At 40.3% G+C, this 23,627-nt stretch overlaps 3 protein-coding genes across 4 annotated transcripts; 1 reads left to right on the forward strand and 2 right to left on the reverse strand.

Annotated features, from left to right (window-relative positions):
- Positions 1 to 133: 133 nt before the first annotated feature.
- Positions 134 to 5,128, reverse strand: LOC139665156 (B- and T-lymphocyte attenuator-like). Of its 2 annotated transcripts, XM_071544133.1 has the most exons (5): positions 5,007 to 5,128; positions 3,923 to 4,273; positions 3,668 to 3,733; positions 2,002 to 2,106; positions 134 to 579 (listed from the first exon to the last, which is right to left on the reverse strand). In XM_071544133.1, exons 1-5 carry the CDS (start codon positions 5,074 to 5,076, stop codon positions 452 to 454), a joined length of 720 nt encoding a protein of 239 aa, XP_071400234.1. In that variant the 5' UTR covers positions 5,077 to 5,128; the 3' UTR covers positions 134 to 451. The 2 variants fall into 2 exon arrangements, with proteins under 2 accessions (XP_071400234.1, XP_071400235.1); XM_071544134.1 differs by lacking the exon at positions 3,668 to 3,733.
- A 4,235-nt stretch (positions 5,129 to 9,363) lies between these two features.
- On the reverse strand, positions 9,364 to 13,898 carry LOC139665153 (uncharacterized). The gene is made up of 3 exons (XM_071544126.1): positions 13,652 to 13,898; positions 12,272 to 12,604; positions 9,364 to 10,392 (listed from the first exon to the last, which is right to left on the reverse strand). Exons 1-3 carry the CDS (start codon positions 13,725 to 13,727, stop codon positions 10,388 to 10,390), a joined length of 414 nt encoding a protein of 137 aa, XP_071400227.1. The 5' UTR covers positions 13,728 to 13,898; the 3' UTR covers positions 9,364 to 10,387.
- A 1,072-nt stretch (positions 13,899 to 14,970) lies between these two features.
- LOC139665155 (asialoglycoprotein receptor 1-like) lies at positions 14,971 to 23,615 on the forward strand. Its single transcript, XM_071544131.1, has 6 exons — positions 14,971 to 15,074; positions 16,673 to 16,762; positions 18,260 to 18,604; positions 19,061 to 19,212; positions 19,317 to 19,444; positions 22,734 to 23,615. The coding sequence occupies exons 1-6, from the start codon at positions 14,993 to 14,995 to the stop codon at positions 22,906 to 22,908; spliced, it is 972 nt and encodes a 323-aa protein (XP_071400232.1). The 5' UTR covers positions 14,971 to 14,992; the 3' UTR covers positions 22,909 to 23,615.
- The last annotated feature ends 12 nt before the right edge of the window (positions 23,616 to 23,627 follow it).

Consider the following 23,627-nt stretch of genomic DNA (forward strand, 5'->3'; position numbering starts at 1 on the left):
AATGTAATGAATCAAAAGTTAACAAAAAACCCCAATAATAATTAAAAATATAATATAAAATAAAACATACATACACATGCATAGACACACACACACATGCAGAAGGAAAGCATATCATTCATCTTAAGAGGTATCTTCAAAAATATTTCTGTAATAGTTTACAAATGTATTACTACTTTTTTCAATTTGAGGAGTGAGTCCATTTCAACTAAGAAAGGGGGAAAAGTCGGCCGGGAATTTGACATTTTTCTGTTTGTGGATAAAGAATTTACCATATAAAATAAAAATTCCAGTTTCCAAATTCCAGGGGGTTTGCTTTTACTGTTTTTTCATAATAACAACTAATATCTTCGAGGTTAAAGGAACGAGTGTCATTGACCGCATTGAAAAAGTGAGAGCTCAAATCAGTCCAAAATCGTTTTGTTATTTCACATTTGTTAGCTTGATGATGTCACTGGAGCGCCACACTGACACAGTCATCATTACTGTCATCTGGATCTGCTGCTTCGCTCTCTGCAGCTTCCTGTAGTTTTACAGCTTCACCCTGCGTGGAGACGCCCCCTGCTGCTGGGCCTTTTCCTAAAACATACAAACAAAAATAATATTTCCATTTATATTTTAGGCATTTTCAACTGACAGTCATATCCAGAGCAACTTACAATGAGTGCAGCAGTAGAATAACTTTCAATTCCTAGATCGCCAACATTACAAGTACCGAATAATAAGGAAGTTACGGGTCAGAGGTCACAGACGTGCTTGGAAAGTTCAAGTTTATTTATATAGCGCTTTAAAAAACAAAACAAGTTTGTGCCAAAGTGCTTTACAGAAATTGGTTATAAAGAAAATAAATAATAAAAATGCAAAGAATAAAACAAGACAAGAATAAAAATACAAGAGGAATAAAAACACATAAGAGCAGAAAAATAAAATAAGTAGACATGCACACATACACACACAGCATACATACAGCCACAGACACCTGATCAATCAAAACAGAAAGCTAATGAGTAAAAGTGGGTTTTAAGATGATTCCTACTTGATGGAAATGAAATTTTTAAAAAAAAGCAGAGATTTAAAGGGGATTTTTATGGTTGACATTTTTATCCAAATCACCTTCCAGTGTCACGAGGAGTGTAAAAGTGATGCCTGTTGTTGCTGCACTGAAATTCTCTGAATTGAAAGTTTCCATGGTCATTTATGTGTTAAGTGAGTTTCATGGCCTGCAGCCCCTTGAAACCTGTTAAAACCCAATTGTATAATTTCACAAGTACATGGACATCAACAATGAGACAAGAACCTTTCTTTTCTTTATTTTTGAAGAACTTAGTTTTTGGAGATATGTGCGTTTCTTTCCAACAATAGTGATTTACTGCACAGGCACTTTTTATGTATTTATTTTTTAATATACATATTATTTTGGAATTTTCATTCATTCATTCATTCATTCATTCATTCATTCATTTATTCCTTCATTCATTCATTCATTCCCATACTGTGCTGGTTTTGTTGCTGCTTTGCACATCTGAGCTGTAGTTCTATTTTTCTATTTACTACTTCTGCCAGACACTGTTTATACTGTTTGTTACTTTATTGCTACCTTATTGCTATTTTTCTTTCTTATTTATTGTTCTATTTTTACCTATTTATTGTTCTTTTATTGCATCGAGTACGGAAACCACAAACTTAATCTCGTTGTACTTGTACAATGACAATACAGATATTCTATTCTATTCTATTCTATTCTATTCATTGTTAAGTTTATTTAACAGGGACCACATATAAAAACACAAACCGCCAATAAGTCTGATGCATTGTACATTAACATACAGTATAGCTAAACCTTAATCAAGTAGTTCAAAGTACAGAGAGACAGGAAAGATTGGGAGAGAGAGATGACCTGGGCTGGATTTGAACCCAAGACGTCGCGTTTACATGGTATGAAACCTTAGACCACCGAGCCACCAGGACGCCCCACTTTTTTATTTTTGTTGGAAGCCATACCTTTAGCCTTCAGAGTCCGCATGCCAAGCAGCACCAGAACCACCAAGGTGACGACCGTGAAGAGGACGAGTCGTGCCACGTCCACATGGAAACTGAGGAAAGAGGCTTGGAAAAGAAAGAGATGTTGACATAAGATACCAACAGCGCAGTAAAATAATTTTGTTCTGTAAATCATCGACACATTTAATCATGATTAATAAACAGTATCCTAACATATACATTTTGTATTATCACTTTTAATCATGCATCCCTTTTCCTCTGACTAATAGTATGCATCTTGGTGAAGGAAAAACATTCTCAAACAAAGGCCTATGTCTTTAAGAGCTGGTGTGTGACCTGTTTCCTCAGATCATCATACACATCATTTAAAACATTCATTTAAAAAAAATCCAAAAATGTGAAGAAAGGATCTCAAATGGAAAGAATAGGAAAAAAGCGGGAAAAGCAGAGCTGCTATTTGAAACAAATTGAACTTCTTTACAGTAGCACCACCTGAATAGGAGAGCTGTCCTGATTGAAATCTGGTACATGCATCTATTGTACCTGAGTTAGGATTGGTTTTTTTCTGACTTTATGAAGATGTGCCACATTTACTAATCTTTGGTTGTGGCAACATTTCTGGAGTTTATGACAAAAGCTCTGGAGCAGAGTCTCCTATATTCTACTGATCTGCTCTACTCACAGCAGTGCGTGAATTTCCGCGCAGCTCTCCAAATGTTTTTTTTCTCCAAACCAACATATTGGTCATGTCCAGTGATCCAATTATCCAATCACTGTGTTTCCAGTTTGGGGATACAGCCAAATACACACCACCCCACCTCAGTTCTTTCACCTTTTGCCTCCCACCACCTCCTATTCTCCAATACTGTTATTATATAGAATCCAATGGGGAATCATAATAATAGTGATAGGGATAGGGGATTCTTCTTTCAGCACAACCTTGAACCACATTTAAAGGAAAAACCCACCCCCAGATACTGTTACACTATTAGATATCACCAATTTGTGAGGTTCAATGCATTCCATTCCATTTTTGTGATTAAGTGTTAGAATTTTCTTTTTTGGTGTACTCACTGTCCCTACACCTGCCTCGTCTACTTCAGTTAGTGATCTCCTACATTTCCCATAATTACTTCTGACAACCTCCAGAGAAGTAGCGTGAACTTGTTGCTTTCACTCAAAGGTGGGCAAGCTAACTAGCCAACTAGTTTGTGAACCTTGGGGCGAGTCTATGATTGTGGCTGCTCCCCTTACTCAAAACACAATAGTTCTTGTCGCTGCATTGCATTCTGGTCTATCTCCTGTTCCTGTGGGTGGAGAAATTGGTCTCTCTCCTCTTCTACAATGGATCTCTCCCTGTGTGATTGTTGAACGGCTCTTGGTGCAAAATGGCGGCTCTAGAAAGAAGCCCTCGCTCTTTGATTCTGAGGGACTGACACCAAAACCTGTTTACTGCTGATGTTTTAGATCGCCAAATATGTTGCACAAAAATCTAAAGTTAATATATCTTATTGCGTTTAGTTCTCTCTATTATCACAGTCTTTATTATGATAATCTCAAACTTGTGAAGTACAATTTATAATGCAAAGAAACTCTTATTTTCCTCCTTTCCTCATTTAAAACACAGTGAAATATGCGTTGTAGTAGTATTAGTATTTGTTAATACTTTGATTGGCCATTTCACCCTCTGGGCTGATGGTAGTTCTTACAGGATCTTCTATCGCTGCGTCTGCTGTGGTAGAGAAAGAACAAACATCTCCGCATGGTCAGAAACGCACATATGCTCATATAACTTCGGTACAATATTAATGATTTTCATGAGACGTACATATTTTCTTCATAAATGTGCTTTTATAGTTTTCGTCCCTAAGCTGTACAGTGATATGATGAGGTACATTTGTGTTGGGGGTTTTGGTCCTACCTGTGACGGTCACACTGATCCTGTGGCTAACCACAGTATCGACATCCGGGACAGAGATGAAGTTTCCTCTGCACTGATATAGACCTGCGTCGGCCTCAGATACGTTTGTGAAAAGGAGAACTGCTATCCCAGAATTCTCTGTTAGGTCTCTCCACCACGTTTGGATGCGGTCAGTCCTTTCGACAGGGTAAGGGTAAGGGTAGTCAGGTTTTATTTTATACCATGTAACAGTCGGTGGCGGGTTTGAGCAGAATATTACAGGACAGTTAATTTTTAACTGCTCTCCACGTGAAGCTTTCAGCTCGGTGCCCCGACGCACTGTAAGGTCTGGGATACAGTCCAGACCCTGACCTGGAGAGACACACAGGAATCAAGAGAGGGAAAAAATCTGAAGCATCACAACACATACAGCTTACTAGAGAAACACTGTAGTTTGCTTCTAAAAGTTAGACAATATGCTTCAATTTGCTGCCAGTTCCTTTCTTTCTTTACAAACTCTGTGTGTGTGTGTGTGTGTGTGCGTCCAGTGGACATAACAAAGGTCTAGATGGATCATTTCAGAACCAACATGTCAAGTGCTGCACAGGAAATTATATGAATGATATGATCCTATTTCCAGTGGATGTCTCTGCCAACAAATTAATCCAAATTATTTGTCCGTACAAACTGAAAGTTGTTGTGGAAAAACACCGGAGATCATGAAGCTACGTATTCCTTCTCTCTCCTTGCCACACTCATTTCAGTTACAGAGATGGATAATGTGTTAGCTAGCCAGTAGCCAGTTCAAAAATTTGGCAAGGGAAATAACAATGACTAGTACTACTTTTTATCTCAGCTTTCCTCCATGACTTTTCCTAGACCCACTTTCTGTACAAACCAGTGTTGTTAGATTTACAAAATCATGCATGGAAATCGTACTCATGATTATATTTACCCCATTCACTCTGTTAGGTCCCCAAATCCCCAGATCCCCAGATCCCCATGGGTCTTTCTGGTTTTAACGATGAAAGTAATTCTGGCTTTGACCACTGAACAATAGAAACACCAAAAATGAACCAAATGCAGTGAGGATATGTTGAATTACCTTGAGCTTGTTTGTCCACTAAGAGAATCACGAACCCAGTGATGATTTGACCAAATTTCACCCAGTCCATGTTTGGAGTTTTAATGTTGTCGCCCGGCTATTCAGTGTGACTGCAGTGTGGCTGAAACCTGTTTGGTTTAACCTGTTCTCAGCACAACTTAAGTGATAGAGTCTTTTGCCAAGGTGGAAGTGGTCACTGATTGCCACGAGAGCGTTGCATTTCACTTTGTAGGTATCAGTGTACGCATGCAAACACGCCAATAGATTGATACTTGTGATTGAAATATTTTCTAATATCTACTATTGGGTACCTGGAACGCAAATCTTAAGAAAAATTAACAAAAAAAAACTTTGATTTTAAGCACACCCCTTGCCACTCTAATGTGTCTATTGTTTGTCCTGCCTTGAAAAAAATATTTCCTATGACTCTTTCTATGGATTTTCTAAGACTTGTATCAACAGAAAATCCAAGGAAAAAGACAGCACAGTCCCACCCACACTGTTTGAGTGACAGTGAGGTGATCTCTGGGAAGTGCAGCACAGAAACACCACAGCAGTGAGATTGAGATTAAGATAAAGATTACACTTTCTTGTCCATTTTAATGGAAATTTGTTTTGTGACCAGCGCCAGAACAACATACATCACACATCACACAAAACAGATGAGATCACAAGACTAAAAACAACATCCAAAAACAATGTTGTACTAAAATTAAAGTGCGTGTGCGTGCGTGCGTGACAAAATAGGATTTGATATCAAAAGATATTGCATCTATTTTCAGGTCATCTATGCTTTATAAGCATTCTACTGTCAAGCCGAGCATGTTCAGGATTCAGACTTGTTTTACAGCCAACACCCCCGATGTTGTTGTTGTCAGTGAGGATCTTAGAGAGGTGTTCACGTTGTTCGTTTTAGAGGTTGGCTGTACTTTTGACTAGAGCCTAGAGGAAGCCTTTCTAACCGAGATACTGAAAGCTGGAGCAGAACATTTCACAGCTAGCCCACAAGTGTAAACTGTTAGTTTTCATATTTGGCAGCCTGGGTCATGTGCAGTGAGTTGTGAGGGGCTTCAGATGGCTGGTCTCCCTAAGAGAAGGGCCAAGCAGTTAGCGAGGTTTTGTTCAGTATCTGCTATCATTGGTAGTCACTCAATATGGAGAAGGCTTTGGTTTTTATACTCATGAAGTGGATACTATCTGTTATCTTTCGACCTGCCATTATTATCATCCTTTTTTTGTGTGTGTGTATGCAGCAATGTGGTTGCCAATTAGGCACTTATGTAACTGACTGACTCCTAATATTTGACTGCATTCACATGTTTATGTCCTTTGTATGCTTGTATTTATTTGGACATAAATAAAGCATTTAAATGTGTGTGTTTGTGTACATGTGTGACCAAGCTATCAGAGCAGCGCCACCATGGCAACAAAGATAAAGACAAACTGAATAAAACACAAATCTCACAGAATACTACTTTAAGAGCTGTGCCGCCTGTACAGTAACCGTACAAATAAGTGAATATATGAATAATTTGAGATTATATGACACATTATATAGTGACAGATTTTAACAGAAAAATCTTCCCCAGTGCAGCTTTAAACAGATGTTATCTTTGAATAGTGTGAGGCAAGCAGAAACCTTCTCAGCCACTCAAGTTTAAGTAAAGACACCAGAAAGGCCGCCAAGGATCAGTCCCCAGCGTCTAGCAACATGCTCTAAATATGGTTTCCTGTTGTATGTATGAACTGCCACCAACTGATGTCCTGATGTGTGTCACTGAGCCTTCAGTGACCGCAAAAGCAGAAATGGCAAAACAGAAGGTGAGAAAATATTAAACTGAGAGAGAGATAAATAGTTGAATAGTGATCTTACAAAGAGAATTATTCGAGAAACTGACAACAGCAGTAAACACAAAGTCTTAGAAACAGAATTTGATGTTTAACGAGCAAGTGTGTTTAAAAAACCTGTTTTCATGTACCCTGTTCAAGCTGACATGAAAAATCATTTGTTATTTGTTATTATTATTTGTGCAAAAAAATTTTTTTAAAACAACTAACCAGCTGTGGGCTAACAGCTGTAACTTTAGATAAGATTGGTGATGCTTCAGTATTTTGTGCTTTCTTTCAAAGAGTTGGGAATGTTCTCCTCGGCTCACATATTGAAGTAGCATTTCACCTCATCTTGACTCCAAATTTGCACTTGGTTCATTTTGTTATGCCATGTTTTCCAAGCATGAGGAACTACTGGCCTGTAGATGTCAACATCAGTCTCCTTCTACCCATAATCCCTTGTGTTTTGGGGTCATTTCCTGTATAGTCGGTTGGATTACGTTCTCACTCATAATGAACCGCAGTTCTCTTGTTAGAGGACTGAGACTCCCATTATTTGGTGCCACCAGAGTTCAAAGGTCATTGTTCTCACCTGGACAAATGAACTGAACTAATGAAGGAAACACTGCAGAACGGGTTATAAACCGCTCAGACCATGCTTGGTGTGAATGCACCTGGAAACATTCTGTGGGTCCACAGCATCAGTCTCCCATTCATTGCCTATGGAGCAGCTCCACACTGTACACCTGATGACATGACAGGTTTGAGTCTTCATTCTCTGTGTCCGGGCTTGTGACGAGAGTTGTTCATGTTCACAAATATCAACTGGACAGTCTTAGTCCACTGGTTCTCAAACTGGGTTTCAGGTCGTCTCCAGCCAAAACAAGGATTTGTTTAATTTCACTGTTATTGAATGAATTCACTGGAAGTTACTAAGTGTTACTAAGTCAGCACAATGAGAAAATGTATAAGAATCACTAATCCAATCATAGGTTTCACTCTTTATCTCCCCACGTACTGCAAAACTCTTCTCAGATCGGGGTCCATGGAACAAAATCTTTATCAAATGGGAGTCTGTGGTGTAAAGCGCCTGAACTTCCATCTTTGACACAAAAAAGTTTGAAAACCCCTGTCCTACATTACAGTAATAACACATAGCACTTCTTAAACTCTAGTATTCCCCGTTAATCTAAAGGAACATTTGACAAGTCCTATAAGGGCTGTGGGGCCGGCCTATGCAGCGGGGTAAAACCACCGGAAAGAATCTATGCTCCTTCTAAGAATCCTTCATGATCTCATCTAAATTGATTTCCTTTTGACAGGAAGAAATGAGGGAGTTCACTCTCCGAAAAGTTATAGCGCTATACATATTTTTGTCCCGTGAGGCCGACAAAATGTCTTTTAAGTTGTGATTATCTTTGGAGAGGTAAGGCACACTGAATCGTATACTGGTTGACAGTGTCACCAGTGTGAGAGTGACTACTCAATACCAAGAAGTAACGCCGCTTGATTCTGTGTTTCCTTTAGGGGGTAAAAATATCTTTCTATTTTACTTGATTTGATTCTTTTAATGCAGTGCATTTTGCTTGTTCTTTTATATGAATTTTATCTTTTTATCTGTCCTTTATCTGCCTTCTATTGATGTAAAGCACTTTGAGCTGCATGTTGTGTATGAAATGTGCTATACAAATAAAAGTTATTATTATTATTATTAATCAATGTCATGGCGCACCAGACACTCTAAACTCTAAAACTAAACATGGTTTCAAAAGAACAGCCCTTGTCCACAAGCTCTGGCAACATACACTTAAACATTCTGCTATTGTTAGTGCAACTGATGCAGTTTCCTGCCCTGTGGTTTGGCTTGCATGGCCCTCCTCTGTCCTCCATGACGAGGAACAAACAGGGAAGTTAGAAGGTTGAGATGAAATAGCAACACCTCCCACAGGTTCACTCTTTACTGTGATGATGGGTATGACAGTGATACAACTATATCTCATTTAATCACAGTAAAGAATGCGTTTTCATTTTACCAATGTATGTTTGAATTTTATTAGGATCCCCATTAGCTGTTACAATTGCAACAGCTACTCTTCCTCGGTTCCACATAAAACAAACAACAAAACAAATAACAAGATAAAAATAAATGGACAAATATAAAATCACAAAAATAGTGTGTATGTGCGCTGATTGAAAAGTTTTTTTGAAGAATAACAAACAGGTCCCCGGTTAACGCAAGAGTTAACACGGCAACCAGTTCCATCTTTGTTAAACTAAGGACTGCTGTGCTTTGTGGGAATTATCAGCATGGTGAAATGTGTTTTGACTATGATCAGATTGCTTGGTTTAAAATACCCATTGTATAAATCACCACATCATTCTGCTGCCGTTTCTGCAACAGATGTGGTTTCCTGCCCTGTAGCTGGGCTTTACGGCCCTCAAGACACAAGAGGCGAGTGAGAGGAGCGGTGAGAGGAAATTGCAGACAACTGAAAGAGCAACAAACAAACAAGTTGCACACTTGATGCAATTTTTAACTGTTGATATTTTATTAGTTATTCCACTTAAAAATTATTCTTGACAAAATCAATAATCATGTTTTCTTCTTCGGTCAAAGAATGATCAGCAACTGCATATGTTGTCACCATTTAGACAAATCAGTGTGTTCAAAGATGTTTGTGGTTGGAGAAGTTCACTCCATATTTGCATGTGGTCTGGTTTCCATGGATTTCCTGCCTTCACAAATATGCTCAGGTCTAGGTTTCCCAAAAGAATCTTGAAGCTCCAGTGTAATGAGAATCGCATTTCCGCACGACATTGTTTAACACTGGGCATGTTAATGTAAAGTTACCTAAAATATTATAACTGTCATTGTTGTGGAAATTTAACAAATGTCCTTTGGGGGAAAATCTCCCTCCGGTTGTTAATAAAACCGTTTTAGTAATCCAATCTACTTCCTGATGTAAATGATGTCAAATATACCCAGATTTCAATGAACGTTCTGATTTGTCAACAGTATGCATAGTAAATGAGGCGCCCTGTCAGACAGTAGCCACCTGGCTGCTTGTCCAACTAATCAAAATCACCCTGCCTTCATTATGGATTATCAAAAGATGCTGAGGTTCCAGGACTTATATTTGTTCCCCAAAAATTAAAGTATTAGTATGCAGCAGATGCCACAATTACGGGTTAGTCTCACTCAGTCCTACAAGCTTTGTCTGCAGTTTGCACCAAAAAACAAAATCAGATGTACTGGTGATATAGAATATATAAAGAAAAGGGCGGTGCCATTGCTTTTTATGGACCAAGAAGTCACAAACCCAGATGTTAGTGACACTAAAGCTAACTAACTTGGTTAGCTAACTTGTCTAGTTAGCTGTTGCTAAGCATGTGGACAGAGAACTGGCTGAGCATATAGGCCGCTAAAACATTTATAACAAATTAGATGAACCATCAAAAACTGAAAAAAATGACAGATGAAGAAATGATGTTGGAAATCCATAGCAACTTGACTGAAACTGTCTGTGAACAGAACTGGTTCAGGCAGACGATCAATCTGCAAGAGAAAAGAAGACAGCAGAGAACAAGGCATCAGTATACATGTAGAGTATGAGACTGCCACTGCTTTCCCTCTTATCAAATACAGTAAAGTAAACAATAGCACTAGACTAGACACCCAATTTTCCCTCCCAGACTTGATCGAAACCTGTCATTACCAACCAGTGTCACCCTCTAATCAGGAATATTGGTTGGATTGAAGATGTTGTTAGAACTGTAGAAATGATAAAACACTGAAAGAAGCCAATATAGAAAGCCCAGGTGGCTTATAAAAAAATCTCACCAAACATCTAAAATAAAATCAAGATGGCAAAACACATGACAACATAACAGAAAGTAAAGCAAATGACATCAAAACTCAACATGCAGCAGAACAGTAGAACAACAACAAAACGTGTAAATGGCAAATAAAAGGAAATAAAATGAAAGAAAACCTTCACAACAGATAGAGATGCAGATTTAGTCTTTGAACTTTGAACTTTTTACCAAACTGTTACGGCACTGGGGCCATCCCCAAGAGGAACTGTTTAGGAAACACTAGAGTTTTGTCTTACAATAAAACAAGATGTGGTGCTAATTCAACAGTATAACATTCAAAAGAAACCGTTGTCAGAAAAAAGCTTCAGCTCCAGTGACCGAAGGTACAAATCTGAACCTTTTTTTCTGGCAGTATAGTTGCAGGAAAGGGAGAAATTGCTGAAATTTTACTTGAGTAGTACTGTTACTGGTGTAAGAATGAGTTTCTTTCCAAAATGAGATATCCACTATTTAAAAAAAAAAAAAAAATGACCCACTCTCCATATTGACTGCTGAAACAAAGTGAAGCACATTAGGGTTAGAAGGAGTTATCTTTTTTTTTTGAGGACAGTCATTTATGTTTTTCATATTTTGCCTGATGAATTTCGGATGGCAATTTTCTTTCCAAAGTGGATACATAGCATTTTGGTGGGAAACCCTTCAAGTATACTCCAGTAAAATTAAAAAGTAGCTAATGTAGTGCAAATGCAGTGCAAAATGGCTGAGAGGACAGAGAGTTCAGTGTGATATTGTATGTTTTTGTAGATGATGTTGAGCGTTCTAAAGTCAGACTATGAAATTCATGATGTTTCTGTTGCTATTAGCTATCCAGCTGGTTAGCGAACGAACTAGCTAGACAACAACAGCTTTTGGCTAATGTTAGATGATCAGTAGACAGCATACAAGATACAATGCAATACAGACACAAAGAGCAGTACAGACAGAGCAATAGAGACAACAAAAGCACTACAGACAACAAGAGCAATACAAATAACAAGAGCATATAGGCAACAGAGCAACACAGACAACAATAATGGCATGCTAATTAACTATCTATCATTAACTATCATGGATAAATTTGACCATTTAATCTTAAAGTATGTTAATGCTTAGGGAAAGACATACTTAAATACAGGCACACAAAAAATCTACTCCGTTACAATAACAGGAGTTCAGGCCCATTCACACCTATCTATAAAGATAACTATAAATTATAAAAAAACATTAAAAACTAGAATGTCTGCGTTCCTAAAACAATAACTATAATAACATCATAAACAATAACTATAACTATATTTTTGGTTCAATCTCAGAGCGAATTTTGAAGGCAGAGACAACAACAAACATTTTCAATCAATCAAATTAAAGTTCTAAGAAAGGGGTGGGAGAATTTGGTAGCTCACTGCAGTAATGGCTTTGTTTGACACTCATTAATAAAACGATATTGCTGTAGTGTGAATGCTTGAACATCAGTGTACCGTTATAGTTTTTATAGCTATCGTATGGTTTAGTTTATAGCTTTTCGTTCTAGATGTGACTGGGTCTTTAGGTTTTACTTCCTCCCTTGATCACCACAATACCTGTGACGTGGATCCTGATGAAATGTCCCTGTGCGATCTCTCCGCGTTCACATTTAGCGTTGCACTGAAACGCGCCGTTGTCCTCCGGTGTCAGGTGGATCATCTCTGTCGTGACCTGTCTGAGTCTCATGGTGCCGTCCTCCAAGATCGTCTCGTTAACCGTAGTAGTGTACCAGTTGTGATCTGTCAGCTCAGCCTTGGTCTGGATCGCACACCATGCGACTTGCACATGGCCGCATAGTTCGAAGTTGTACTTTGCCCGACAGGTTAGTGTGACCGACGAGCCCTTGGCAGCACGGATGGTTCTCGACGGGTAAAGGACCTCTACGATTTCTGGAGGACACAGGAAATGATGTAAAAGACGATCAAAAATCAAAAGTTGAACATTTTTGGCAGTTTTGAATTTGTATTTAGTCTTAGAATTATACAACACACTTACTAAGTTACTTATTATTGCATCCCAGAGCCATGTCCCTCTATACCACCTCTCAGCACTGATCAGAACTGATGTTATACTGACTTTTGAACTCAAGATGTAATATTTTGAGCACTTTGAACTTGTTGGTACATAGTCTTACAATTAAGAAACACTAAAAATTAAATCAATAGCAATAATAATAATAAACTTTCTTTATATACACTTTAAGTGTGGTTTCTGTACTGTGAAATTATCTTAAACCAGATTGAAACATCTCAAAGATGTTATTGTCAGTCAAATAACTATTCATTTGAAACTACTTTTTCTAAAACCTTGGATATAAAATGGCAGGTTGGACATGGGTGTGTATTTATTCAGGACAGACAAGGTTCCTGTTGTACCCATTAAAAACTTTATTAAGGGCAACATTTAATCTGTTATTATCGCTAATGTTGAATGTATTTTGGCTATCCTGCCATGCCATATTTGCATAAGAGGAACCAAACTGGAAGTACGTCTCTGATTTAATTGTGACATCCTCAAAAGACTTAATGCTGTTTTTGTTTTTTGTTTTTTTAAGTTTTTTAAACTTTTTAATCATTTTACAAGTGAAACAAATAAAAAACATTATAGACAATGCTAAATGTGTTTTGAAATGATCAAATAACTCAAATCAAACACTAATGTATTGGCTGGTTTGGTTAATAATAATATGTTTGGATAATCTACGATTTGAGGACCAGTTCTTCACGTTTTGCCACGGATTGTAACAGTAATAATAATGTCTTTATTGCTCAGTTGGCAGAGCAAGGCATTTACACTGCCAGGTTTAAAAGTTTGTTTTCCACTCTGGCTACCCATGCTAATAATGTACGACCTCGTGGTGCTATAAGGCGCTTTGGATTAAATCCCCCACTAAATGGCACATGTTACATTAACATACCACTAACAACCGTACTAACCTGTGTCCTGGGCAGACGACACACACTGACAAAAAGCCAGCACCAAGAGCAGTTTAGGTCCAATAAGCCAAGTCATCCTCCAACACACTTGTACTTATACAAAGAAAAGACACTGGAAGATTGAAGACACACAGCAGAGGATAAATGTGGCTGAGACGAGTTGAAAGCATCATCACTTTCGGTTGAACTTTACTGTAGCAGGTACGCCCACCGCATTCTGCATTCAGCGTATGTGTACTGTCGTGTGGGTGGAGGTTTTGTTGCTCTGTGTTCAGCTATAGAGTCATGTTTCCACTGCCTCTGACCAACAGCACACCCAGCACCTTCTTTTGATCTTCCTGAGGGTTAAAACTAAAGCTAGAGCTCAGAGACCGCCTTTCCAGTGCTGGGTTTTGCTCTAAAAAGGTGTTGCATAATAACCCTGCATTTACGTTGCCTTGCATGGTGCATCCTCATTCGCTGATGAGTGCCTTATGATTCAAGCAGTTACTTTCATAGAACCTCTAAGCAATCTGGGGTCTTGGGTACTTTTTTCATTTCCTGTACTAGCCTGTGTTTATGTCTGTTTGAAAAGAGAGTAAAGCTGTTTTCACATTTTTTTTTTTGTTTTGAAAGACTTTGTGGCCTCGTATTAAAGGAACAGACTGCTGCGTCCCAGAGATCACCTGTCAATCAAACACTGTGGCCAGTGCTGTGCCGTGTATTTCCTTGGATCTTCTGTTGATGAAGTTTGCGTTTCTGTAGTTCAGCCATGGTGGTTGTTGCTGCTCATGTTAACTACCCAGTTCTTCTATTTATTCCGAGCAAACTCGAAATATTAAACGCATCACTTCATGTGTGGCAGAGGATTTTTCCCAGTAAAAAGATCGCAGACATCTGGTGTTTGGAACAGCAAATGGTAAAGCTTTCATGAACTGGATATAGGTTGGATCACTGTCGGGTGATTTGGTGATTGGAAGTTGTTTACTGTAGGAGAAAAGGTGTTTAAGTCTATTGTGTCCACCAAGGACCGCATTGGTAGTGTTTTTTAATGTTTCCATTTGTGTTGCAATCTGGGGTTTGCCCCAAAATGAAAACAAAAAAAAGGAAATCAGCAGTTGGTGACAAAACTGTCATGATGAAATCAGTAGGGAAAGATGGGGAAAGATTAATTGAGACACACACACACTGCGAACACACTCACATTTACAGATATGCATACACACAACCCTGTCTCTCTCTCATCAAGCGCACACGTGTATGTCAGAGAGGCGGTGGGTGACGGGGACTGGGATGACACACAGATTAAATTAGCCAACATACTGTAGGCTACCTCTTTACAGCTGGATCAACAGGGTCGTCATGCAGGAGATGGAGATGGACTATATCAATTCGACTGATGAAGAGAGGAACAGAGTGGAGAAGAGAGAGAGATGTGATTCAGGTCAGAATATTGATCGATCAATATTTTTTAATTCCTTCTGAGCTTTTTGTCTCCCTGTTTCTTCCCGTGTCTCTTTTCTCTTACGCTCTCGGCTCATAGTAATATTGTCAGGGTGCTGTGACCTCTGACCCTTGACATTTTTACTGTCGGTTGCTCGTAGTGTCGGTGATCTAGGAATTGAATGGGTCCACTTGTAATTCCACCTGGCATACGCCGAAACTGGCCCGGGTAGGCGGAGGACTTGGTGGACTTGTTATTTAAACGGGGGACAAGTGCAGCCAGTCGTATTCTGCTGTTGTGTTGTATGTTCTCTATGGCACAAACAAGCAAACTTAATGGAAATATTAACCACTGCAATTTCCTAATTTTCATTCAACAGACCAGTCCATACTTATATTTTTCTCATATATTTTTTTTCCCCAAAGGCATACATTAAACAGTAACAAGAACAGACAAAAAAATCATACTTGGGTACACATAATGTTTTAATGGGAAGACATTTAAGGCAGGGTGTTTAAACAAAGATTTCTGGCCTAAAAATCAGGCTGCATGTCAGAGAAAAGTCTTTCATTTTATTCAACCAGTTATCAAACTGGTGACTGTATGGTTACAGGATGGCCTCTCTAGTCACTGGCTTTCCCTTTTATCATTAGTGAGTTATTTTCCAGAAAGTTGTAAACAGAAACTCATCATTTGCGGACACTTTATCTAAAGCACCAAACGGTTCCATGTTTATAGCATTAGTGGCCCTACTCAAACATTCACTGTAAAAGTTAAAGGAAAGGTGCAGCAAAATAAAGTAAAAGTAATCCAATGGAAGGATTTTAGCTCACTCTGATGTCATCAGTGTTACCTCGGCTTACATACTGTATTTCCACAGATTTCTTCAAATACAGCCACTTCCTCTTTGTCATTGTTTTGGGGAATTCATCTCTTCTGCAAAGCCTCAGTGTGGTTACAACAATCACATAATCAATTCTCCTTTTCCCACGTTTGTATTATCAGTTTAGGTTATTTTAGGTTTGCTTATTTTATTTGTACCGTATTAAAAATAAACTGATAAAATACAGTAATAAAAAGCAATGAAAGGGAGCAGTTACTAATTTGTGCACTTGAGATAAAAAACAAACTCCAAGCAGCCTAGTAAACATCACTTTATGAAATAAACTAAACAACAAAAAATGAAGATGCCAACAGACACACCTTGATGAGAGCAGAACGCGATATAGTGGACAATGGTACAAAAAGATCCATAAAGTGACAAGTAAGCAAAATAAAAAATAAATTTGCCCTCCTGCAGAAAATGAAATCATTGGGGAAGTGTGGTACTGAGTGGGAGTGTGTGTGTGTGTGTGTGTGTGTGTGTGTGTGTGTGTGTGTGTGTGTGTGTGTGTGTGCGTGTGTTAGCATCTGCATGCGTGCAGAAGCAGACCAAGAATGGGGAATGAGCGAGAGAATTGTTTGAGAGATGTAGATTCATTGACAATATGGATGTAACTATTACCATCAGTATCCTCAATATCTTATGTAGAAAACTGACTGTGTGTGTGTGTGTGTGTGTGTGTGTGTGTGTGTGTGTGTGTGTGTTGCTCCAGCAGGCTCAAAGGTCTACAGACTGGTTTTACTGAGCTTTGGCTTGCTGTGCATCTTACAGTCCACGCTCAACATTTCCCTTCGGCTACAAGCCTGTGAGTATCAGCCTGTCCTGCACTGTCCGCACCACACAGCAAAAGGCAAATACACCAGTTGAGTAAAACTGCTGACAACAGATAACCAAGCCTCTGTGAAACTAATGAAAACCCATTTGAAAAGTTGAAAAGTTTAAATAGTTGTATCCTTTAGTGCAGTGGTTCTCGACCTTTTTCATATCAAGGACCCCTAATTTAGTCCACATTAGGGCCACGGACCCCCATTTGAAGATTTTTTTCTCTCTGACCCAAATCTGAGAATATTTTTATTGTCAGATATGATTTTGTACAGAATTCCATGACTGTCTGTATTGTAGGTAGAGAGATAACAGTGTAACTATGACCAAAACAGTCATTCTTCTACATTCTCTGATTGTGTTAACTTCTTGTAAATGACGTAATGCTGAAGTTTAACAATTCATCAATTTGCTGGGGACCCCCTGGAACCCCCTCAAGGACCCCTGGTGGTCCCCGGACCCCATGTTGAGAACCACTGCTTTAGTGAGTGGCATTCTGAATGATAGACCCGTGCTAATGCCCTGTTCAAATCATACTGGATTTACAGTAAAAACAAGCAGGACATGCAGGATGTTTTGTTGGCTCGGGGCTTGACATCACGATGGCGAACGTGGCCGATCGGTTCCTTTGCTCCTCGATGGCTTTCAGAAGAAGAAAATAATATGGGTTGATTGTGAAATACCTTGGGATGACAAGAGCGGCACGGCAGTTGACCTTACGATCGCTACCTTGGATGTGGCCGTTCCAACGAGTGTTCAACTTGTGAACACTTCCAAGTTGTAACAACAGTGCCTCCTTTCTATTACAAACAATGAGAAAAAGAAGCTAGCGTTGGGGGAAAAAAATAATTTCTCTTATTGCTTCAAAGCTTCTCTCACCCCAGAACTACACAGCATGGGTTCCCTTTGCGTATCCGGATTTGTTTGCGGCCCACTTGCAGCTCGGCAGTTTAATTGTTCCGTCCGCGGTCTGCCCGTTCTGTTTTGCTTATTGTTCCATAAACAACTCAAGTTGTACCGTAAGGAACATTAATGTACCATACAGTGTACAGTACTTTTGTCACTTTTTTTTTAGGTGTACTGTCGCCAAATAGTCAGTGGCTATCCATGGATAACCTCATCTCTAACATTTATTTAAGCAACATTTATTTGGTTCATGTATCCTCTATTTTGTTAACTGACATGGTGATAAGTAACTACAATAAACAAAATATTGGCATTTCTATACATTTATATGGCAAAAATATGGAACAGACCGATGCGTAGTCCATCAAAAATAGAAGTCTTGCGTATCTCCAGAGTTGCGGCTCCGATCCGGCTCCGTCAGCAGATCCGTCAACGTGCCACAGAGCAGCCAGTGCAGCAGGTTGCTTTAAAGTTAATGGTGGAACAGAAATGCAACCGGTGTAGTTATGCCGTAAGTTTCTCTCTGAAAGCACGGAGCCACAAAGAGGAACCTCTATCTTTTTTCCCAACACAGATGGGTCTTGTGAAGAGTCGCCCGGCAATGTCACCCTGACGGTTCAAGAGAGCGACCAGCTGATACCGCAAAGGAACCAGTTGCAGACCAGTTTTGACAAGTTACAGACAAAGTGCAACCAGATACAGGCCGAAAACAGCATCCTGACTGAAGAGACAGAACAGTTACAGACCAGTTACATTGAGTGCTTGAGAGCCGGCAATGCTGATAACAAACTGGAACAGCGTTTAAAGGCTTTGACCAGAGATAAGAAGATGTTAGAGAACCGGGTCAGTCGTCTAGGAGATCAGATGAAGACACTTCAGGAGGAAAGAGACCAGCTGCAAATGAAGCTTTCTGAACTGGGTGAGTGATTTCTTCTGTTTAAACCTTTATTTATCCGGGGCAGGTTTTGCGGTGCAGGCAGGATCCAACTGCAAGACACAAGATGGGAGTTAAGTGCTTTGCTCAAGGGCACATCGATGCTGATTGTCTGAGGAATACACAGTATATTTCATATTCAGCATATTTTGACAAATGTACCATCTGGAATATTATGTTCTACACCGTCTTCTGACTCATATAAGCAAGAAAACATGCACATTTTACATGAACACATTTTCTTGCCATTCATACAATTTTTACATTTTAAATTCTTACACTTTTGTTGCTTTATCCCCTGCTTCTTTCTGTTCTATTCTGATCATCTGTCCTGTCTTTTCTTATGTTGTGTTGTGTTGTCTTGCCTTGTCTTGTCCCGTCCCGTCCCGTCCCGTCCCGTCCCGTCCCGTCCCGTCCCGTCCCGTCCCGTCCCCTGAACAGAACAAAACGCCCAAAGCTGTCCCTCAGGATGGAAGCCATACCTGTCCAGCTGTTACCTGCTCTCCTCTGACGTAATCTCCTGGCAGGAGGCCAGGCAAGACTGTGTGATGAAAAGAGCTCACTTGGTCATCATAAACAGTGAAGCAGAACAGGTGTGTGTGTGTGTGTGTGTGATACACTTTATTCACCCCCACTCACAAAACACAATCAATAAAGCATGTCAAAATCAAATTCAATTTACAAATCTCCCCCACAGGTAATGCTCAATAAGTGGTTATTAACACTGGGTGCTGATGGTGAAGCGTGGATCGGCTTGAATGATCAGTCAGTTCGGTCCAGAGAGAAGAAATGGACTTGGGTGGATGGAAGTGCCCTGAATGTTAGGTAAGACGGTTTGAACATTTCCCAGGCTGTAATCCAGAGCTGCAATCATGATGTTCATGAATCAGATGTTGCTTTTTAAAGGGTAGTAGTTAATCTGAGTCCTTGGTAAACAAAGTAACAACACTCAAACACTGGATGCTCAATATTTTACAAATAGTGAATGATGAACTTCAGCCACTGATTTTTTTTTCTCCAAAATGTATACAGACAGCATTATCGAATTGAACTCTTCAATTCAACTCAGTTCAGTTCAATTCAGTGAACTGTATTTATTCCCTCAGGGCAATTTTCATGGCAGGCATAAAAAAAACACGTTACCAAAATATTAAAAACAATGCTCCCGGAGATTTCCGAGTCCGGTGCATCACACTTGATATGACGACATGCTGACTGTTAAAAGGGATTAAAACTGGGTAAACAACAAATGCCTAAACAAAATTCTAACTGCCGAGCCTGTCCAAAATCTACAACACAGCCTAGTTACGTAATATAGACCAACAACTAAAAAGTCCATGAAGAGTTCCTCGACAGGAAAATTCCCCCTTCAATTCTCACCGTGTCCTGATGGCCTATTTACTCAGTCCGTCCTCAGTCCGGCGGCGCGATGACTAGACTTCTCGTTCGGGAGGCCCTCTGCAGCTCCTCTCTGTCAGCAGCTCGGTGCGACAGAGCAGACAGTAGCAATTACTGATTTGAAAACTTGAGAGATGTACACACACATACCCAGGACCGAGGATCACTTCCCTTTATGGAAGCGGTTGGGAACGTCTTGTGTAGAGGCTGTCGTCACGTTGGTGTACAGTTGATGGTGGAGGGCGTTACGCTACATCGTTCCCCCGGTCTCAGCGGTCGGTTGTGTTGTGGGGTCCCTGGCCGGCTTGGTCAGTTCCGGTTACTCGGATCAGGCTGGCAGTCTTCTGTCGTGTCCTGTGGCTTGCCTCAAGTCATTCTGCCAGAGCACGCCCCGTCCTCCGCAGGTGAATCCGCTTTTCTTCATTAGCTGATCTATCCTTGAATTGGGCAGGGAAGAGCCTCATGGGAAGCACAGCTATGCTCATTTGCCAATCAGCAACTTCAGTCTGTGAGTAGTAACAAAAAGCACAACATGCAAAAAAAAACCAAAACAATAACCCAAGAAAAAAGATAGCCAATAGCCAAAGCAATATCACACAGCAACCCAAAAATACAATGTGGCACAGCAATAAAAATATACACACAAAATATACACAACAACCAAAGTATTCACTGCAGTCAAATTATAATAGCATACCCACAGAATCCATTACCAACTTCTCAAGCATCATAAAGTCTCATTCTGACACATTCTGTTCAGGGACATTGGGCCACATGGGTGGTCATGGGCCAGCTTCTGCAGGCTCAGGTGGGTCGGCTGGTGCAGGGCAAGCTGCAGGAAGCATAGGGCGGCCCAAAGGGAACCTCACTGAACTAGGGAGCCACAAAGTGGGTGGGGGTGTTCCCTTCATCCGGGGCCTTCTCTCCTGGCCTCCCTCCGCTGATGGGGCTGGGTTCGTCTGGGTCACCTGCAATAGATTAAGGGGACATGGTCGCAGATTGTTATGTTGAATGGTTCGGTTGGGACCCTCTTTATTTTCCGAGTGACCCTCGCTTAATAGAGACACTGCCACAAATGGCTCTGGTGACCACCTTGGTGCCAGCTTCCCTCTTGCTCGTCGGTGGAAGTTGCGTATAAGGATTCGTTCTCCTGGGAGCAGGGAGTGTTCAGGCATAGCGATTGTAGCGTTCTTGGTCTCGATCTTGCCTATTTTTTGTGTGTTCCTGTACAAGCTGGTATGCCTTCGTAAGAGAATGATAGCTTTCCTGTGCCCAACCCTGGAGATCATGTGGCTCTGCTGGTGGTGCTACTCCCATTGCCCAGTCAATGGGGAGTTGGGCATGTCGTCCAAAGACCACATAATGTGGGGTCATCCCAGTAGTGCTGTGTGTCGTATTGTTATAGGCTTGGAGCAGTGCAGGCGACTTACTTGGCCACTGTGCATAATCACTCTCAGCCAAAGAGGGAGAGTAGGGTTTGGTTGAACCTCTCACAGGCACCATTCCCCTGTGGATGGGTCGGAGTGGTGCGGCTCTTGTGACAGCCATACAGTGTACAGAGTTCGTTAAGCAAGGTAGACTCGAATGCAGCACCCCGGTCAGAGAGTATGTGCTCTGGACACCCAAACACCTGGATGACGGCACTGCAGAGGGCCTTAGCAGTGGCATCTGCAGACTGGTACTGCGAGAGCATACTTGGAAAGCAAGTCTGTTATTATTACAAGAATGTAGGGATGCTTATCTTCTGGACGACCCAGAGAAAGATAATCTATACCTACCACTTCAAAAGGGTAAGATGTGCTAATAGGCATCAAGGGTGCTCTCACGTCTGGGCCAGCCTTGTTACACAAGCCCAGGGGGCAGCTTGCTGTCCACTCCTTCACGTCACGACTCATGCCAGGCCAGAAGAATTGCCGGGGCAAGACTGAGAGGGTCCGCTCACTATTGGGATGACCAGTTTCTTGGTGATAATCTTCCCACAAACTCTGGGTCTCCTGCTTTGGGACCAGCAGCTGGAAGGCTTGAAGCTCAGTGCCTGGTTCAACACAAAGTCGCCTTGCACCTCGCAGCACAATGTTGTCCAAATCATTAAACGGTTGGACTAGATATGAGGACGAGGACTGATGTACCTGGGTTGATGGAAGACATTTTTGTTCCTTCCATTCCATTCAAACTCTTCAAGCTCCAACTGCTCCAACAGATCCCATTGTTTTTACCGGTGATAGTCGTCATGTCTGCTTCCAGTTCCTCTCTTCTAAGATGTTTCGTTTTGGTGATTTATTTTTAAACTTGGCATCCTGTGTTTGGGATTTCAACAAAATGCTACACACACATCAACGCAAAAGTATAAGAACTTAAATGTAAGTGCCGCCTCATGGTTTACATTCATGCTTTACGTTACATTTACCTTACGTTCGACTATAACATGCGCATAACAGATAGGCCGACTGCAACATTTGTTTCCTTTAGGATGTTAATTCCAAGCAGAGAAAACAATTTTTGTTATCCTGGGATCTCAAGATAATCTTCTCATTATCTTATCGTATCATATAAACAAAATGTTTTCTCTCAAAATCATGACATAAATGACTTGATATTTCGAGAAAACAAAACAAAATAAACTCGTTATCACCGGAAAACAGCATAAATAAAATGTATGAATACATGTCCTCAATGGGCTTCCCTAACAAACAGTGTGTCATGTCGTGTTTTGTAGTTACTGGACAAGTAAGGAGCTGATGCCTATGCTGTTCTATTTCAACTGTGTGTTCTCTGACCCGGCCGAGGACGGGGGCTTGGAGAGCTGGCACAACACCGCCTGTGGACAAACACACCGCTGGGTGTGTGAGAAAGAGCTGGAGGGATCCACCGGATCCGCTGGACCTCAATAAGACTCACGCAATCTTTATTTTTAGCTCTCTCGCTGCTCTCTCTCACACACACAGATTTTTATTCTATGTTGTTTTCGATAGGTTCTTTTACTATATTGTACCTCTTCTGAATACAATTTCATCAAATGTCTTTTATTATGTGAATAAGGAAGGACTTGCCACTGATATGTTTTTATGTAATGTTTATGTTTATGACTGTTTATAAGTGTATTTGGAGACAACACCTTGTGTGGCATTGTGTTTTAGCCTGACTATAATACAGTCAGTTGGAGGAACTTGAGTATATGCATTAAAATTCAAATACTTGTATTCAAATGTGTTGCTTCCTATGGTCTCGGATAGTTCAATTTGTACTACAACCATAGAGTTTGAAATGATGTTTCGTGACTTAAAATAGCACAAGGGGAAGTGAAATAATGTGATAGTGTGGTAATGAGTGGGAAGGTGTGTGTGTGTGTGTGTGTGTGTGTGTGGATGGCATCAGTCGGCCCAGTGTCAGTCCATAGAAAAACTCTACTAGTCGACACACATTAGAGTCTTAATTCTCTGGTTTCTGGCTTTGACAAACAGTTGAAAATCAAAATGTCCTCGGCTGTGGGACTGACATCTAAGAATAAAATTGAGAATATAAAGTTAGATGCTGTACAATCTCTGTAAGAGTTCTGCAATGCTTGTAAGGTATTCATATGTAATGAATTGAATAAAAGATATAGGATTAA

The sequence above is a fragment of the Centroberyx affinis genome, unplaced genomic scaffold (genome assembly GCF_046629955.1).
Source record: "Centroberyx affinis isolate AG114_WGS23_722 - 3 ecotype Tasmania unplaced genomic scaffold, CSIRO-AGI_Caff_v1 ptg004468l_1, whole genome shotgun sequence".
Lineage (NCBI taxonomy): Eukaryota > Metazoa > Chordata > Actinopteri > Beryciformes > Berycidae > Centroberyx > Centroberyx affinis.

Coding starts and splice junctions, on each gene's coding strand:
- LOC139665156 (XM_071544133.1), bottom strand. CDS start 5,076: ATGGACTGGGTGAAATTTGGTCAAATCATCACTGGGTTCGTGATTCTC. Junction 4,274..5,006: donor AGTGGACAAACAAGCTCAAG/GTAATTCAACAT, acceptor GTGTCTCTCCAG/GTCAGGGTCTGGACTGTATC. Junction 3,734..3,922: donor GATCAGTGTGACCGTCACAG/GTAGGACCAAAA, acceptor TCTCTACCACAG/CAGACGCAGCGATAGAAGAT.
- LOC139665155 (XM_071544131.1), top strand. CDS start 14,993: ATGCAGGAGATGGAGATGGACTATATCAATTCGACTGATGAAGAGAGG. Junction 18,605..19,060: donor AATGAAGCTTTCTGAACTGG/GTGAGTGATTTC, acceptor TCCCCTGAACAG/AACAAAACGCCCAAAGCTGT. Junction 19,213..19,316: donor TAAACAGTGAAGCAGAACAG/GTGTGTGTGTGT, acceptor TCTCCCCCACAG/GTAATGCTCAATAAGTGGTT.
- LOC139665153 (XM_071544126.1), bottom strand. CDS start 13,727: ATGACTTGGCTTATTGGACCTAAACTGCTCTTGGTGCTGGCTTTTTGT. Junction 12,605..13,651: donor GTCGTCTGCCCAGGACACAG/GTTAGTACGGTT, acceptor TGTGTCCTCCAG/AAATCGTAGAGGTCCTTTAC.